At 34.9% G+C, this 18,503-nt stretch overlaps 1 protein-coding gene across 1 annotated transcript in view; it reads right to left on the reverse strand.

Annotated features, from left to right (window-relative positions):
* The window catches only part of DPH6 (diphthamine biosynthesis 6), a 185,072-nt gene that overhangs the window by 54,840 nt on the left and 111,729 nt on the right, over positions 1–18,503 (reverse strand). Inside the window, exon 13 of the mRNA XM_084207361.1 lies at positions 1,393–1,635. Within this exon, the coding sequence (XP_084063487.1) occupies positions 1,393–1,635 (243 nt within the window). The remainder of the gene's footprint in view (positions 1–1,392; positions 1,636–18,503) is intronic.

The following is an 18,503-nucleotide window of genomic DNA, read 5'->3' on the forward strand; positions in this document are numbered from 1 at the left end:
TGTTTTTCTTAAAGATTCCTGAAACCTGTCAGGCAGCTATCACTTCACTTCAGCTATCACTTCAGTGCATGTAGGCAACAATCCATTTTCTGAGCTATGGCTTCAACAACCAAAAAGGGACACGGAACAGATTTTAGTGATAGCCCAAAAGTAAGCAACTTCATCAGTGTTTTTTAGGTAGCTAAAAAAAAAATTGTAAAAAAAGCAAGTTCTGCCTAATTATCTTAGTAAGTGGAAGAAATAGAGGACTTGTTAAAGAGTAGTTGGTATGCATAATAACTATGGAAGACCTAAAAGTCTGTGTATGGAAAAAGATAAATTTCAAAGAACTGGCAAACACCACCCAATCTCTCTTTCAATCTTATATATTGCAAATCAGAAAGCAGAGAGGGTTTGTGGTCATGGTCTGTTACTAACTGGTCACAAAACAAAAATGGGAATTTATTTAAATAAAACAAATTGAATTCAGGTCAAATACTGGATCTGAAACTGGTCTTGGAGGAGTAATAAACACTATTTAGGAGTGTTCTTTGTTAATAAATCAAGTTGAGATGCATAAGCATGTAAGTGAAGTCTATGTCTTTACTCAGAAAGACACTTGCCTAGTGCAGAGACTGGAGACAAAGGTAAATAGAAGGTAAGTTTCAGATGTCTTTTTCCTTCTTATATGAAAATATTAACACATTCTATGCTTCCAAGCCCCCAGAAAACATACTTGTTAGGTTGTATTAAATTATCCAGCAATTATGCATTTGGTTTTTATGCATTTGGGGAGAAGTTATTTACAAGATTTATGGCCACTACCTTTTAATGCTGCCTCGGTGTTTCATGGCTATTTTAAGAAAAGGGGCACATACAAATCAGGAATTATTATGGCATCATTATAAATCAGATTATTATGCTGTTAATCAAGGGCATGTCCAGATGTGGTCTTAGAAGTCCAGCTGAATATAAAGCAATAATGTGCAGTAAATTGCTAAACTCAGTTATCATAACAATACTGTTTGTAAGCAAGTGGGGGAAAAACCCTCAACAGAACAAGTGACAAAAAGTGGAACTAAAATGCCCATTTCTCATTATGCAGAAAATATATGGACAGAAGTAATTCAAACGAGGTATTGCTCACATTTTTGTTAGAGAAATTGACTGTTCTTTAAGAGTTCTTTAACAAAATGCTTTGGGGAATTAAGACAAAGTTAGTGGTGAATATAACTTTCTATTAAGCAGTTTTCTTTCTAAATTGTGCACAACCACTTATGAGCCAGAACATAACAGCTCAATCAAACCTTTACTTGAACCCCTCTGAAACGTACTGCGAAAATTCTGATATTACTGCAAGACTTAGAATGAAAAGAGACAGCCCAGAAAGAAGAAAATGGATAGGGCAGCTACCTTTTCGCATTCTCCTAATTTCCTCTGCCACATGGAGCGAGCAATAGGAATGCTCTGGCTGTCGGTGACGTAGCAGCTGGCTGAGATGACGTGGTGGAGCGCAGTCTCGTGGCTCATGGCTTGCAGAACTCGCCCAACGTGCCGGAGGGAAAGGCTGGCCTCTGCACGTATGCCACCCCTCACCAGCTGCATCGTGCAGGGCACCAGAGCAATCTGTCCAGCACAGTAGAGAACATCACCAACCTAGGAGAGAATCAGATCAAGTACATAAGACTCTGGGAGTTTACAGAAGACAAGGGAAGCACCTTTCTCTCTTTCAGCTGGTTTCTTTCAATAGTACTGTTCTTTGCCATAATTTGTTACAAATAGAGCAAACACTCCAGTCTAAAGATAATGCATGGATGTACGTGTCAGCTCAGAACAAAAATCTGATGTGGACTGTTACAGCTGCTGGATCACACTGATGCCATGGTTAAATATGCTCTTTTTTTCTTTTCTTTTGAGTGATGATGCACATTATCTTCAATGCTGTTTTATTAATCTTCTATGTCTTAAGCTTTGTTTTATACAAAACCATATAAGAAATTAGCAGTACACACCTGTAACATCTTTAGTAAACGAATTTAAAAATACTGCAAAAATATATTAGCAGAACACCTAAATGACTGTGTATGAACAAAAAGTGATGTTATTCCACCAGAAGGTAAAAGCAAATTGCAAGCTGAAAATAAAATGCTGAAGAATGATACTTGAACAAAGAGATGCTACTTGAACAAAGAGATGGGTCACCTTTTGAAAATGGACTGAAATGGATGGCCAGATTTACTACTGCAATGCAGTTACTTTCGGCTTATTTTCCAAAATCTTCCCAGCAACACTCTGAAGACCTACTTTTTTTAACAGCAGCCAGCAAAGGAAACATTTATTCTTGTTATTCAGACATCTCAAAGATTTTTTTTATAAAATCTTAATGTAAATATCAAAACTTTTCATCGTCTTATGCTGCACTTCTCTAGAATGTCTGTGCATATCCTAATCAGTGAAACAGTAAATTTTATTCACTATCAAAAGAAAACTAAGTATAGAAGTGGGAAGTAAGGTGGGCGTAAGCAGCTTTGAAGTCAGCACAGGAAGAATTTTGCTAGGAGTAGCGACAGAGAAAATGGACTGTGCAAGGAATCTTTTGGAAGAATTTTGCAGAACTTACTGTATAAACTGTAAAAATTCCTCAGAATTAAGAATAATTAAAAAAGAAATCTGTGTCCTAGAAGACATGGCAATCAAACCATGTGACAGACCCATATGCAACTCCAAATCTGTCCTCATAACTGTCTGTGTCTCACAAAAGACTCACACATGTAACTATTGGAAGAGTATCTTATACAATTTGGCATACAAGTTCTATGATTAGCAGCTGAAGAGGGGGAGGAGGCAGAGAGGAAACAATATATCAACTGACACACATCAACTATTTAAATGGTTTAAAATACCTGAAATATTATTTGATAATGCTATAACTAATCCTAAATTTGGAAAAAAAATATATGAAAGCAATATTTTGGTTTACAGGAACAAATGGTCTTTCTTTTTTTTTCCAGCGCTATTTTAAAATATGTGCCACTGAACAAGGGAGTCCAGCCAGCTACCAAGTGGCATACTGACAAGATGAGAAACAAATTCAGAAAGATATGATTCAGAGGGGCACAGGTTTGTTTTTAAAGCAAACCATTCATTTTCACCTCTGCAAAGTGTAATCCATGTATTAGTCAAAAACTCCAATGCAGGTAGTTTATACTTCTACAGGAAAAAAAAAAAAATCACACTGATGGTATTTCTTCCTTTTTATCCCCTGTTGAGCTGCTGGTTTTCCATGCATCACCCATGTTAATTATTAGGTAGACAGAAGAGCTGTTCAACCAGTTCACTTCCCCTATTCTTGAACAGATTGTTTGAGACATAATATGAATACTAATTAACGATAAAATATCTGTCAGTGTTTTGAAATACAGACCAAGATAGCACTTTCTTAAAGTATCCTGGACAGTTCTGATACAATTAGCCCCACTGGTCATAAGCAAGGTCATAAAAAAATCTCGGAAAGATTTGAGCAAAATTGGCACCACTTTTGGCTAAGATTCAGTGGGAATTTTGCAGTTTTTTAAAAACCAATTGAATAAATCCCTCTGTTCCTAACATACTTGTTTGTATCTTAAGATGCAATTAACAGAAAAACAATGTTTCCAACAAGCCACCATGTTATGGAAGGGTAGATGCAAGGGGAAAAGAGGGGGAAAGGATAAAAAAATGGCCACAGATTTGCAGCAACTGTATTGCAGGGGGACATAATTTAGGATAAGGGAAGGAGGAGGGGTATCTTTCTTCTCTTTCCCAGTGACTCAGTCATGAAAAGCAAGCATAAATAATCAGCAAGGACAAAGCAGCAAACCAGTACAAACACTGTTCTAGCAGATTTCAAGACGTTGTCTCTGGAATGTTTGAACCATTATACAGAAAATTGTTAGCAGAGTAAAAGGCATTTAAAACAGGGAAGTCATCATACTATCTTGTTCACAGTACTGAAATCTTACAAGAGGAGCTGTCACAATGTATGGTGTCAGTCCTTGTGTTGTGAAAGTGTTCTGCAAAACCCTGCTAGAACCCTGCAACAGTTTATCTTTATTGAGCACTTTCGAGGATAACAGAAGCTCTTTCGGGGCGTAGATTCACAGTGTTCCCAGCCTGGCCCACTTGCATTACACAGGAAACTCAGCATAGAAACAGAACTACAAGGTAAAGGATCTATATTGATCCTTAGAGGATCCATATGTATACAGTGGATGTCTCATTGGTATTTTGATTTTCACTGTAGACCATACACATATTTCCAGTGCTAAAATTTAAATAAAGACTTGAACCAAAGACAACCCATAAAACTCAAGTTTCATACTGCTGAGATGCTCACTTGCACAAGTTTATTTCCAATATTGTTTCACAGCAGTAAGCAGGTTATAGATGGGGCTTCATGTGATTCCACATTTCTTCCCTTTTTATTTTCATGTGTACCATTGCAAGTTAAATGAAAGGTGAGTCCTTACAAGTTAACATAATAGTTTAGCAGCTGTTTTGCTCACTCAGAACAACTGTAAATAATCAGGGGAGTTCAGTGGACAACCAGAACCTCAGAGGATGCGACGCATGCTCTCACAGAGAGAAAGCTAAGAGATTATTTGAGGATTTCTACTTTTCACAGTGTAGCTGTCTTGCAGGGATGAGTATAATTTAGACCTAGGGCATGGCTCATACCAATAGAAAGGTGTATAGCAGCCTTTTTTCTAAGGTGCTTTCACTTATTAGAAAACAGAAAGAAAGTATCTATGCCATCATGGCAAGGAACACACAGAAGAACTGACTCGGTGCCACTTGGAACTGATCTATACCATGAAATAGTTTTTACCAGTATTCTAAGTTACCAAAAGGACACAACATATCTCCATATATATATATTTATCAGGAAAAAAAACAATGAGAAAACCAGACTTAATTGACTGAGGTCTAACTTAAGCTGCTAATTAGAAATAAAAGCTGTGACTACTGTTGCCTAGAAAGAAACAGAACAGAAGTGATAGGATACCTATAGATCAGCACTGAGGTTTTATTAAAGGCCAAGAGCAAGTATGGAAAGTTGATGAAACTGTTCCTGCTGATGTGATTAAAACTTGTGTGTGATTAAGTGACAATATAAAACTTGCTGGAAACTTCTAACAGAGGGATCATTCACCCACAGACACTTAGGCAAATGCTAACAGTGGCACCACAAATGTTTCTTGGAAGGCAGGAGTCAATATGCAATCAGGCAAATCTTTGTTATGAATGCAGTTTGGTGTCTGAGTGACTGCTGCCCTTTAACAGGTCAGGCTGCACAAAAGGTTCAGTGACCCCCTGACCTAAGAGTGGCACGACCTGCTATTAGGCTGAGTCAATGTAAATAAGCAGAACTGACAACACACTAATAGGCTGCCTCTGGTCAGCCAGGGTACCTCTGACCTTAATGAAGACCTAAATCAATTAATACTCCAGGCAATAAAGACCTCTGGCTGATTAAGTTAGATAGAAATAATCTTTTCTAACGGGATTAAAGCTGCAAGTGGTGAACTTTTTATTCAATATATGATAATCCTTTCTTCCTAGGGCCCCTCTTGTTTTAGATAACGATGGCAAAATTGCTTTTTGCAATGTGACATCTTTTATTCAACTGACTAGTATGAATAAAGTTTTTAAAAGCATCATTTAGACAACAGTAATTAAAAAGCTTGAAGTTCATACTATGAACTTGTATCTGACTAACATGATTCTAATACACTCAGTCTTCAATATAATTCATGTTTTTCTTGAACTGTTACAAATTTATAGTCTGAAAATTCCAGGAATGAGTTCACAACACATAGTTGAGTTTGATACAGGGTTTCTTCTGAGAAAAAATGTGCATCAGTAGCTTTATCAGTAACTAAAGTATGAAGGATATATTCCTAACAACTACTACTACTACTACTACTACTACTACTACTACTACTACTACTACTACTACTAATTTTTATTATTATCTTTGACTAAAAATTTTTAAATTTCTAAGACTCCACATATAGCTTAGTCAAATTAGTTTGCACATCATACTCAAAACTTCAAAACTTCCCCTTGGAATTTTTTTTTTCCCTAGTTAGGTCAAAAAACCCAATAACAATTAATCAACAGCATATTATGGCTATTTTATTGAACTAGGTGTAACATTCCCAAAGTTTTAAAATTCCCACAGTTTTATAATTCAGTTTTCAGATGCTTTGAGTCCATTTTGTTACTTCTCATTTTGGGATGGATCTTTCAATATGTATCTGATCACCTGAGCTACAAGACTACAAAACTCTCATAATTTTTTATTGCTCTTCACTATGAAAATTTATTTTATCAATGTGTGTTTTAAATTTTTCTCTTTGAATTTATATATTTGGCGGTTGAAAATTCATAGAACATTTTTTTTAAACAAGAAGTGACAAAGTACTGCAATTTCATTAATGCTAACCTAGGGTGTATTTTTTTTCTCTGAAGTTTAGGAAAATTAAGATACATCATTCCACAAAGCCATATTTGACACTGAACACAGTGTTGTAATGTTATCAACACACCTACAACTTTTGTATATTTCCTAATTTAAATTATACCAAGGAGAAGTATCATGTCACACAGTATACAAACACCAAGAAGCACAAAATCTGGCAGTCCTTTAGACTCAACAGTGCATCTGAAGAAGCCACAATACTGTTATGAATACTAAACCAACATAATGAATATCTCCTAATCATATCATACTCTATACTTCCCAACTGTAAACACCTCCACAATCCTCTAAAAATCAAATACCTTAAAAGAGGCCTTTTGACAGTGCTGGGTTTACAGTAGGCAATCTCATCTAATACATTCCCAAAGGTCCGAAGTACCTTTAAGATTAACAAAATGCTAAAGGTACAGACTTGAGAGGGATGATCAGGTCAAAAACTTAAGGTAAGATCAAAGTATTAGCTTGAAACTAATCTTTTAAAAACTGTACTATAAAAGAAAATGGTAGTAGTTGCATACATATTTTTGGCAGTGTGTTGGCTATTTTTAAATATTGATCAATGTCAAATCAATTTTATTCTCCTCTCCAACTGACAGAAATAACACCCCCACACTTCTAATTTACAGAAGACAAAGATTGAAAAACGGAAATTTTCACAAAGAAAACCAACCTCACAAACTGTCATTCATATTCCAAGGGAGTATTAGACATAAATCAAAAATAAATGCAGCTTTTAAAGTCAGAACCTGTAGTTACAAACATCTAGAAAGATTCCAATAAAATGGGTGAGAAAGACTTCCCATCTAATGCATCCATGTGGGCATGACAGTCTGAAATCATCTCCACGATTCTTGTTTTAGTCAATTTGGAATCTCCAATAGAGAGGGAGAAGAAATGAACAAAATGGAGGTAAAAATATTCTTTACTTAATTCGTATATTTTGGCCCGTGGGCTGTGCTAGTGCCCAGGGTACATATTGTTCCCTCCTGGAAAATTACAGTAGACAGCTTAAAGACTTAATTGCCATAGAGGATAAACTGTTCTCTACATTCTGCAGGGTGCTTTTTCCTAAATATAAAAAGAGCAGTCTCCCTATTTTAAAATGAGCAAGCTAACGAGAGTATTAATCTTTGATGTATTTCTTCCTTGGGACAGTGGAATTCTAGTCTTCATGACTATTAATCTGCCACCTTTTACAAAGCCTACCATTCCTCTCAAGCTTTTGAAAAAAATCACAAGTTCTCACACAAGCACATTAGCAAATCTGCCAACTGTGAAAAATTGCAGAACACTTAGCTTTATGAACATACCTTATCTAAAAGATGGAGTAAAACCTCCAAACTGATTAACACTTCTTCGTTTATTATTCATGTCACTTCAAATAAAGATGCCAAACACAACAAATTTTTAAAAAATGTACTCAGATGAGAATATTCCTAAAAATTGGGGTTGGGACTAGGAATGAACTGCTTAAACTGGTATTTACTAGGGAAACTAAAGGCCTCGTCAGGGTGCAGACAAACAAGGCAGAAAAGACTAGTATCCAACACTGTAAAGTGAGAGAAATGACTCAATATGAACATGAACTCTCAAGCAGTGGATACTACATTTTTAGAAAATGCATATTAAGTCTGCTGCAGGTGATTGTGTTTTTTAGTGAATTATATATGCAGAGATAAGGGAGAACAATGTTTATAATTCATATGGATTCTTAAAATATTTGGTAAGGCATATTTGGAAATAATTTTTTAACTCTCCTAAATAGAAATGCTGTTAACTAGCTGATAGTCTGTGAGGAGAGAGTAATGAAAATGCCAATGCAACTGAAGTGGGGTGCCGTAGGGATTGGTATTAGGCTTGGTTTTGTTTAACATCTTCATTAAGTCAGCGAAAGAAGGGATTAACAGCATGATAATGAAACCCACAGAGGATACTAAATTGGAATGTGCACCAGTAGAAATAATAAAAATGGACACAGGTTTGAAATAAAGGCAGCAAATAAGAAAATGAGACAGCTAAGGAAAAATGAAAACTCATGCCAGAACATATGGCAAAAATATTTTGAAATACAGATATTCAGAACAAGGGAGAAAACTTGACTGAAGAGCTGCTGAAGAGCTTATATTAAAAAATAACTGCTCTTTACTAGAAGTACATTCAGTATAGGACAAAAGGAGTTGCAGTCTCTGTTCCCATGACACTGGTCTAATCAAAAAGTAAAATTTCTTACAATTCCCCAAACTGTTACCATAACCTTTACAAAAAGTATTACACGATTTCCATATTTCAAAGGGAAGTCTGTAAAAGTTCAGGTGATATCAAAGCTTCATATGATTCTTCAGAGCTAACTCTTTTTTACAAGAGTTTTTAGATTTCTTCATTAACACTGTTTTCCAGTTTACAGCTCAGCATAACAGCATTCAAATTATGATAAGCATCTTAATCTGCCAGGGTAAAGATGTGAAATTAACTTCCCTCTGTTTTTACCCTCCTCTGCTAAGCAGAAAATGTCTACAACTTACATGAGGTTACCTAAGAGTTTATTTGGGGTTCCCACACAGCTCATTTGGGGTTTTACTACTTAATCCTAAATTTATTTTCATAACTAAAGGTTTATGAAATATCACCAGAGAAAGATGTAGCTGGCATATACATAAGACAGTCCTCCCTCCTTCATTTCTACATTTTTCTTCGACTTTTCTCTACAGTTTCTCTACAGTTCTAGGGAACTGGATAGCACATAAGAGAGAGAGGTTAGAGGGTACCTGTACCCATACACTTAATATCTAAAGGAAGATAAAGATAAAAGAAGAAGTGATGTGATTTCCTTAGCTATCTATATGTGTTTATATTACAGACTTTGTCTCTTGTACTTTTATTCTTAAATGTACAATCTACTTAGGGATCTCATGATCTCCTTCCCACATTAACTGAAGCCTCTACTGACAATTTCCACTTACAGTAAACTAAATCACCAGTTCAACTATCACTGCAGTGATAAAATAATCCAAGGAAGCACAGCAGAAATGTCTAGACTTAAGTTTCTATTAACAATAAGGGTGGTACTGCTTAAGGCTGCACTACTGTTGTGGAATTCAGCATACAAGGAGAATCAAGACTGCAGTCATAAAATCCTATGAAGAGTGAGTTGTTTTTTTTTCCCTTTCCTACCTGTCTACAGTCCTTATTCATGCCAACTGTCAAATAGCTTAATGTGATTATAAACAGAAGAGGGACAGATAGGCAGAGAAAGTACTCTGTACTGAAAAGTGAAAGCTGTTCATCACACGACAGTAATTCACAGTGTATGAAACACATTAACACCGTGACATTCTATTCTTACAGAAGAGATTTTGTTCCCAGCCTTCACTTGGCTTAATATTTGCACTTGAAATATGCTGTTCATGATTGTCACTGGCTACTTTAAGAGGGTTTGTGATAACTGGGAGATGAGAAAGAAGCACTTGCATAAAACCAAGAACTGGATAACTGAGACCAAGTTAACTGTAACTACAGTAAGCTAAAAGTAATAGTTCTTATTCTAGCCATAGAGTGTGGTTTTGGTTTTTTTTTTTGCTTTCACCCATCCTCTATGTATATGTACTCTCAAATGGATTTTACTTACATCTATGACTACCCAAGCAATAACCAACACTAAAACAGCTTAATGTATGACAAAGATTATTTAGTGCAGAAGTCCAATTTGTAGTATGTATAAGCACAATTTCCCAGTGGAAATGAAAGGAGACTTGTTTGTGCAGCTAGATGTACCTGTACAACACATACAACAATGCATATAAAATACAACCTACATGACATATGGCATTTATCACAATCCTCTGCTTATTTATTCATATTTCAGTGATAATACTTCCTTAAATAGCAAATATCTTTCTCTAGGGATACATATTTCAATGCAAATCTGCAAGTCAAGTTCTGATTATACTTACAGAAACTGCAAGTTTCAACAAAGATCTACATTTATACTTAATATTCTTTTATTTGTTGTATGCTTAAATACTGACCTTTTATCAGAATTGCAGTGTGGACAACATCCTCATATAAAGTAACATCAAATTCCTAACCATGCAATGAGGCAGAGTTTACTATGGAGCTTTCAGTGGGCAGACACTCACTTAGATTGGCAGCACTTCAAGGAAAGAACTTACCTACTGATAAAGGGGTAACTTGCATTTAAGAAGTAAACTTCTATAACAAATTTTATTTTAATTCTGATTCATAATTAGACTATAACTGTATTGTAATTATATTCTGTACAGTAATACATATTCATCTGGGGATGGAGTTACTATCTTGCACTATACATTTTCTTTTTTCTTTTTTGGTTTTTTTTTCTGGGGTAGTTTTTGGTTTTTGTGTATGTTCAACTTGTTCCTTTTAGTACTCATTTTCACGGAATTTTCTAAGTGGTTTAAAAGGATAAAAGTTGAGAACTGGAAATTGCACTACACTGACAGCACAGTGAGTACAAAGTTACTAATGAAATATGTACCTCATGCTGTCCCATTCAAGCTGCAGCCATGTTTGTATCCATCTCATATCACTAAGCAGTGTCAAGAACCAGTGCCTGCAAATTTACTCTGTGCTCAGCCCTTTTGTTTGCATTATTAATAAAAGTAATTATAATTGCAGAGTCAAGCCCTCTGATATAGAAAAATGGGTAGAAAGCCAAGTGTTGAAACAAAAAGAGGCTAAATAGGAGGAAAGGAGGGGCAGACTGCATCAAAGAATAATCCAGCAATTAGTTTAATCAGCTGCAATATTGCCGAGACCCAGGCTCAAATCCCTTCTTTAGTATTTTCCTTTTGCCTGATAATGACAGTGCTGTTGTGACAATGGGCACTCCAGGAAGCACATCTCTTAATATCTTCCAGTGGAACTGTTCTGATTTGTTTAAATAAATTCATGATCTTGAATAGCATAGGATGGCATGATCCTGCTCTATGATGAAAAGTATCAGTTATGATGTGCAAAATCTTTATAATGAACATTAAATCAAAACTGGTACATGACTGATTTGGATTTGTATTTTGATAGTCTGACACTATCCAAAAAGGAAACAACAAGCATTCCAAACTGCTATGAGATGGTCATTGTTACCTTACAGTTTTTTAAATGATAGAAATTTAACACAATGAAAGGCACTTAAGCCTTACACTACAGAACATTCAGGCAGATAATTCTGTATGAACAGAGATTAAGTGAAATATTTAGGGTGCTTCAAAAGATGCAAGATGACAAAATAAAAACCATGCTGGGGAGGGAGTTTTTACCACATTTTTGAAAATAAAATAAAAATGCTTACACATGCCTAATATGAACATGAAATGGGATCAAGAAGTTCTCTTGGATGTATAATGGTTAAAAGTTAAGCACAGAAATCATGAATAAGAAACAATATTGATGACATTATTATCAGAAAAGCTTTCAATTTTAATTTGAATTTTACAAATAACCAATAGAGTATCTCTTCAAAAACAGAGGCTGTAAGTGTATCAAAGTCTACAAACAGAGAACAGTTTGAATACCTAATATTGCGTTTTGAGCTAAGGGAAATTATAGGTATGTTACTGAAAACATAACCTTGTATGACAATGAAAATATCTAATATTTTGCTTGTTCAGCCCAACAGAATGAACTTCTAATTATCAGCTAAACAATGCATGGTATTTGAAAAGTATGCTAAAATGCCAAAATTTTCAGTGATGGAAACTGTCTCATATAAATTTTCCATTCTATTTATATGATATAAAGATTGAAGTTGCCTGATTTGACCATTCACCTACCAGTTTAAAGTTGTATTTTAGGATTTTGCAAAAAGACTGAATTTTGTTGTTAAAAAAAGCTTGGCCTAAGTTCAATCAGTACAAATGATTTGTTACCAAGTCCAGTGAGACATGGTTAACACACAGCACCTTTCAGTGAATGATTCCAGAGTTCACGTTTGGCAATGTAACTGCTCACAGCATTTGACTCCAAACCTCAGAGCTTCTGACATTCAGATCTCAATGAGTTAACTCATACAGCTCTCCAACAAAAAACAATTACATGTTTTTGCTGAAAAACTATCACATGCTGATAGTGAATAATTAAATGTTCAAACCAAAGAGAAATGAACTGTTTCTGTGATGTATGTTTTGAACTTCTAATAGCTAGTCTGATTCTTCAGAGAAATAGCTGTGTTACAATCAGGAAAGGCACTAATGGGGAATGGAGAAGGGTATAAAAGAATAATGCCTGTATATGAAGAAAGGTGGAGAAAAAGGGTTATTCCAACTGCTATTTTCATGTCTTGATTTTAACGCTAACTAAATGTCATAGATGTTTATGTAAAGGAATGTTTTTCACTATAAACCCTGGCCTTGTAAGGTGATGTAATGCTTTGATTTTATGCAAACCTCAGTAAAAGCAGAAATTACACCTTGCAGGATAAGCCTCTGAATGCAGAACAAGATAATAGTGAAATTCAAATTAAATATGCCATTTAAAACATCCTTAGAAAACAAAAAAATCAGCTCAACACCTTCACAACACAGGAAACTGAGAGTTAACCAGTGTACTCAATTTTAATTTTTTTAAAGGAGGAATAAATCTGCTATAGGGAGCTGCTTTGATAGACCTTTGAAGGTCTTCAAAACTCTTGCTAATATGTTATTCTCTCAAAAATATTCCCATAATTCTGCTGTCTCCCATAATTCCTTGCCTCGAGATTCATCTGTCAACTTTGATGCATCTTTTAAAGTACCCCTCCAAGCCTAAAAACCATGACTACAGACCACAGAAGAGAACTCTTTGCTTTGAAACTATCTGATCAATCAGAAGATCATTTACCTGCAAGCATTATTTGGTGAAGCTAAAGCGGCACATCAACCAGCAGCATCTGAAGGCTGAGGCAGCAAAACGTCAACAACAAATTGTCATTGGCATTCCATTTATGAACCTTCAAACAGCATCAGATCTTTTCCATGGGAAACCAGATCAGGTCAGACTGGAGCTGAATATTTCTTAACAAGCTAACCATCAAAAGAACTTACGTTTTGAATAAAAAGGCTATCATTTGTTGATTTGAATATCAAAGGGATCCACTGCAAACTCCCAGTCTAGAAAAACCTCCCTAAGCTACACCAGACAGGTGTTTAATAATCTATTATTAAGGCACTATTTTAGGTTACTCAGAATCATAAAAAATAGCTGTAACTGTGAAGCTGCAAATGGGACTGCACAAAGAAATGAATGCTATTAACATACTATTAACAATTCAAAAGAATGAGTTGACATACCAATCAAACTTGTTAATTGACTGTCAATGGCCTGTCCCTGAATATACAACATGACTGCATTATATATTTCAAATGCTGACAGGAAGACAGTTTCATTTGCATTAACTTCATAAACTGATCAACAACCAAACTGCCACATACATTTATAATGGGAAGCTGAATCATTTCAATATTCATGCAGCTCTGTAATTGTAAATTAGGTGCTGGCAAACAATACAATACTGTACATACTCTAAAATATCCTAAATTTCTCTGACCTACTTTCTTTTTTATTTTAAAAGAGCAGTGGAAAAAAGTTGTCTCTTACGGGGACGATTATTACTTTAATTTATGGTTGATGCCTTAGGCAAAATTTGTTTGCAACCTAGTTTGCAACCATTGTTTTTAACTCTAGATGTTTAACTGGTCCACAATATATAAGGCACACAAGGTGATGTAAAATTTTTCTTGCTTTGGTTCTGTGAAGTGTAAATATCATTAAAATACAGAGTAAATCTGTAAAAAACCAAAGCGAATGAAAATATGTACTATTTCCTTGCTATGACACAAAACAGATGACAGCAGTGAAACCACTGAAACTTTCTAATTAGACACTGAAACATGTAATTTAAAGTGGAAAGTACTGTTCTTGCACATCCTTCCCTGTGTCCTAGAATTCACCGCCCTCAGAGGTCCTGTCTATATAAAGTGTGTTTCCTAAAAATATCTCATAATTACACCCATTCAGTTTCATTGGGATTGACAGCAATAGCAGCTGAAATGGCTGTGATAGTGCTGCCATTTTAGCCAAATGGTTAGTCAGACATACTCTGAGCAAAGTCACAAATCATAGGAGTTGAGAGCAAAAGCGCTTGTGGCGCTACCATATTTCTGCACATATTTATCCAGCAGAAATGACCAAGGGCTGATAATAGGAGGAAAATGACACAAAGAATTCCCAATAAAAGGCATAGGTGAACATTCTTCATTTTTCTGGTTAATATCCAATCCTGCAACACTTAATAGCTTGCACTTCTGTTTGCTGAAAAATACAGTTCTATCTAAACTAACAGAGAAGCCTTCAAATGCTGTCATTAATGACTGCATGCATGAATATCAATTTGTATGCCTTAACCATATAATGAAGATATGAAAGAAGAAATTTGTTTTTATTTGTTCTTGAAGCGCTATTGGCATATTTGTCACTGTTTATATAGAAATAGTAATATCTCAGTCACTTTGAGAATCAGAGAAATAAAGCTAAACAGAAATGTCGTAAATGAGGATTAAGTCTTGTGGGTCTGAAAGTGTTCCACTGAAAGCTAAGTAGTAATTGATCAAAAATTCCATAACTGTCAAGTGAGTCACGTTCCTTCCATATCTGTATGACCTGGAGGTAGTATAAGTTTTAAACGTATCAACTGTAAATGCATGATGTCTTCTTTTCCCCTCTTTTATTACTACTACTTTCACCCTGTCAATCCAACAGTCACTTCCCTGGCTTTAAAGTTATTGCAAGAAAGAGCCAAGCACTACACACCAGCATAACCATACAGATATGATATAAACGTCCAATAAATCTGCAGTCATGGCAATCTTCTCCTGCATTTCCTTTCAGATAAACAATATCAGAGGACAATTTCTCTGCTACCTGGGTGAGCTGCTGTATTTCAGATTTTGTTATTTGTAAGACTGAGAAGCAAAAAATATTCACATTTATTGTTCTAGCAACTGCAGTTGAAGAGTAGAAAGACTAACAAATGGAAATATAAAATCTTTAGAAAAACTGAATAGAGGAGCCACTGGGGTGATGGCAGTCCCAAATCATCCTAACTGGTAATCATGAAAGATTACTTATACTACAAACTAGATATTAGCTTTGATATTTTCCCTGAAGTATAAGCTGAGTAACTGTCATACTGAATAACATCGTATGATGGGTACTGCTAAGTTCTCACACTGACAAAACAAGGATCATTAAAGCTTCAACATTCTTTCAGATAATCGATGTAATATAAGCAGTATGTGATTAAAAACAAGACATGAAAAGTGCCAAGGTAAAGAACAGCTTATTAATCAAAGGATGTAGCATCTATAAATCCAGCCACATTTAAAGGAGCTGGTCATTTATTACTGCTGCTAATAGTAATACACAACTACAGTGAATTCAGTAATTCATGTTCCAAGATTTATAAACTTTGATCATAAAATATATACATATACACAGCAAAAATACATGCACATATAAATATTACTGTAACAGAAATGGTGTGATGTATGCTCATGTTTCAAAAAGACACTTGATTAATTCTAAGAAGCTACAATTTGTCTGCAGTGCTTCAAAATTTACATTTGAAATACTGACATTCTAATTTACTCAAACAAACATTTTCAATGAAATTTTCACCATATTAGTTGAAATCTTTGAGATCCTAAATAGCCCGCAGCCAGCATAGCTTTTGTAGGTGGGATAAGAACTCCTGTTCTTGGGAAGAATAAAACTTTCTATTATGCAGATGAAGTCTCATCTATGTGGGAAATGGTGCTTTCTTGAAGATCAGCATGAGACTAGAAAACTAATTTGGACACAAAACTTGATTATTACAGAACTCATGATCATTATCTTTTAATTGGATGGCAGGCTCCTCAAATTTAGCTGTCTGTAGAAAGCTCAGAAAACATTATGGACATTTTATAGGACATAAAGGCTTAAGTCAAATGAATACTGAGCTGCACTGGATCATTTGTTTTGTATGAGGGGGGTGAGTATAAGGAAGGTGTAACCAGGTTTTTTGCTGAATGCATTACTGTCATTTGCTGTGTGATTAATGGCAAGATCAGGACAAATACCGTACTGCAGAGGTAGAGGGGTTCAACCACATAAGCTTATTCCAAGTTTGTGACAAAACAACAAGCAGCTTAACATAAACCTATCTGCATTTGCTATTTTTATGGACAATTTGAAATGAACAAGTAAAAAAAAATGATTGTAACAAATTTATCATAACAAATAAAGAATTTTAGAAAATTTTAACAAAGATATTCTAGCTTACGTTACAGTTTTCTTTCCACTTCCACAGAAGAAACACTAAATCACTACTGCAGCTCTTAAAAATAGAGTAAATAAAAATCTATATTAAATGTCTCCCCCAGTTTGATTTAAAAAAAGAAAATATTAAAGGCATAATAGGTCTTCCAGGTTCCTGAGCAGTTGTGCAATATCAGTCCTCATTTTGGGTGTGAAACTACAACAATATTAGTGCATTGGCTTATAATTTCTTCTCACATACAGGTGCCAAGGAGAGTGCAGGAGGAATAAAAAAGCAATTTCATAAAGCTAGAATATGCCTTGTATTAAAAACATAGTTTTAATAGTAGTTAATTACTGAGAAAGTAGGAGTAGCATAAGTAGGAAACGAAATTATCAATTAACTCAACTTTGATTTTAGTATTACCACATAGGGAGACAAGTAAACATTCACATATACATAATATTAACATATTTGAGATTGATCTAAATTGACTGATCAGAAAATACCAAAAATTCAGGATGCATATGGAAACTTCAGGTAGATTAGATGACAAGTGAAATATGAATGCATTTGTACTGTAAGTGCATATTTATATTTAGGAAGAGTTACCCAAACTTATTAGTAGGACATTTAAATTTAGGACAAACAAGGTAAAAAAATCAAATTAAAAAACTTCTGCAAAGTTTTATTCCTTAACTTCCATCTTAGAGGGCCTTTTATTTTTCCCCCCAAAAATCCTGATATGTTCATGATATTGCTTTCCAATTGCTACACTTAATCTTCTTAATATATATGGGATTTTTGCTGAGATGAGTTAAAAACAGGCAAATTTGAAGTTTCTACCTGCAGCTACCTCTGATTTATATTACCTGTATCCGTAACACTTTTCTTCTGAAGGCTCTGCAACTCACTCTATAGGTAAGTGATTTTTAAAATTTTTTCTGAAACTTACTCAGCAATTATGTGAAGTCAGTAAACAACATACTTCAGTGCAGGGATTATTTTTTCTTAATTTATCAAGCATTTTATAGGATGAAGTTGGGACAAAGGATGTTTTGTAACCACTGAAAACTTGCCATCACCTAATTTACCATTTCATTTATTGAATTCAAATTTATTGCTAGCTTTTCAGAATTTCAGAAAAAAATAGCCTTGCAGACTTGTTACTGTTACAAAGAAAGCTGGAACTTTGCACAATCTGAGCCACAGGCAGAGTTGACTTAGATTCTTAAGGCAATTCCTCAAATACAGAATAAGATCTGACAGATTCTTTCACATGAGGGAAAGGCCTGGAAAGAAAATGTTTGGCAAATGTTTAGTAAGCTACTCATTTAAGGAATACTCAAATCCTTTCCATCCCACTAGTAGAAGACTGCTGTGACTGTCTCTAGAGGACCAAGTCCCAAATAAATCTTACATCTTATAAATCTCCCTTTCTAACTTTACGTGCTCTTTGTCCAAAGGCTGAGATCAATCTAAGAACTCTGGAATTTATATATATTTGATAACATTTGCTGAAGTCCAATTTAGCATGACTAATAAAATTTTAACAAAGTTAAACCAGCAGGAAATAAAATCAAGAGTGTCTGAGTGTGTACCATGGAACAGTTGCAACATTTGCAAGCTGTATGACCCCAACATGACAAAAAGTAAATCAAACATTACTCAGTAATACAATTGCCCTTAGTG

Source organism: Fringilla coelebs (assembly GCF_963513975.1).
Source record: "Fringilla coelebs genome assembly, chromosome: 6".
Lineage (NCBI taxonomy): Eukaryota > Metazoa > Chordata > Aves > Passeriformes > Fringillidae > Fringilla > Fringilla coelebs.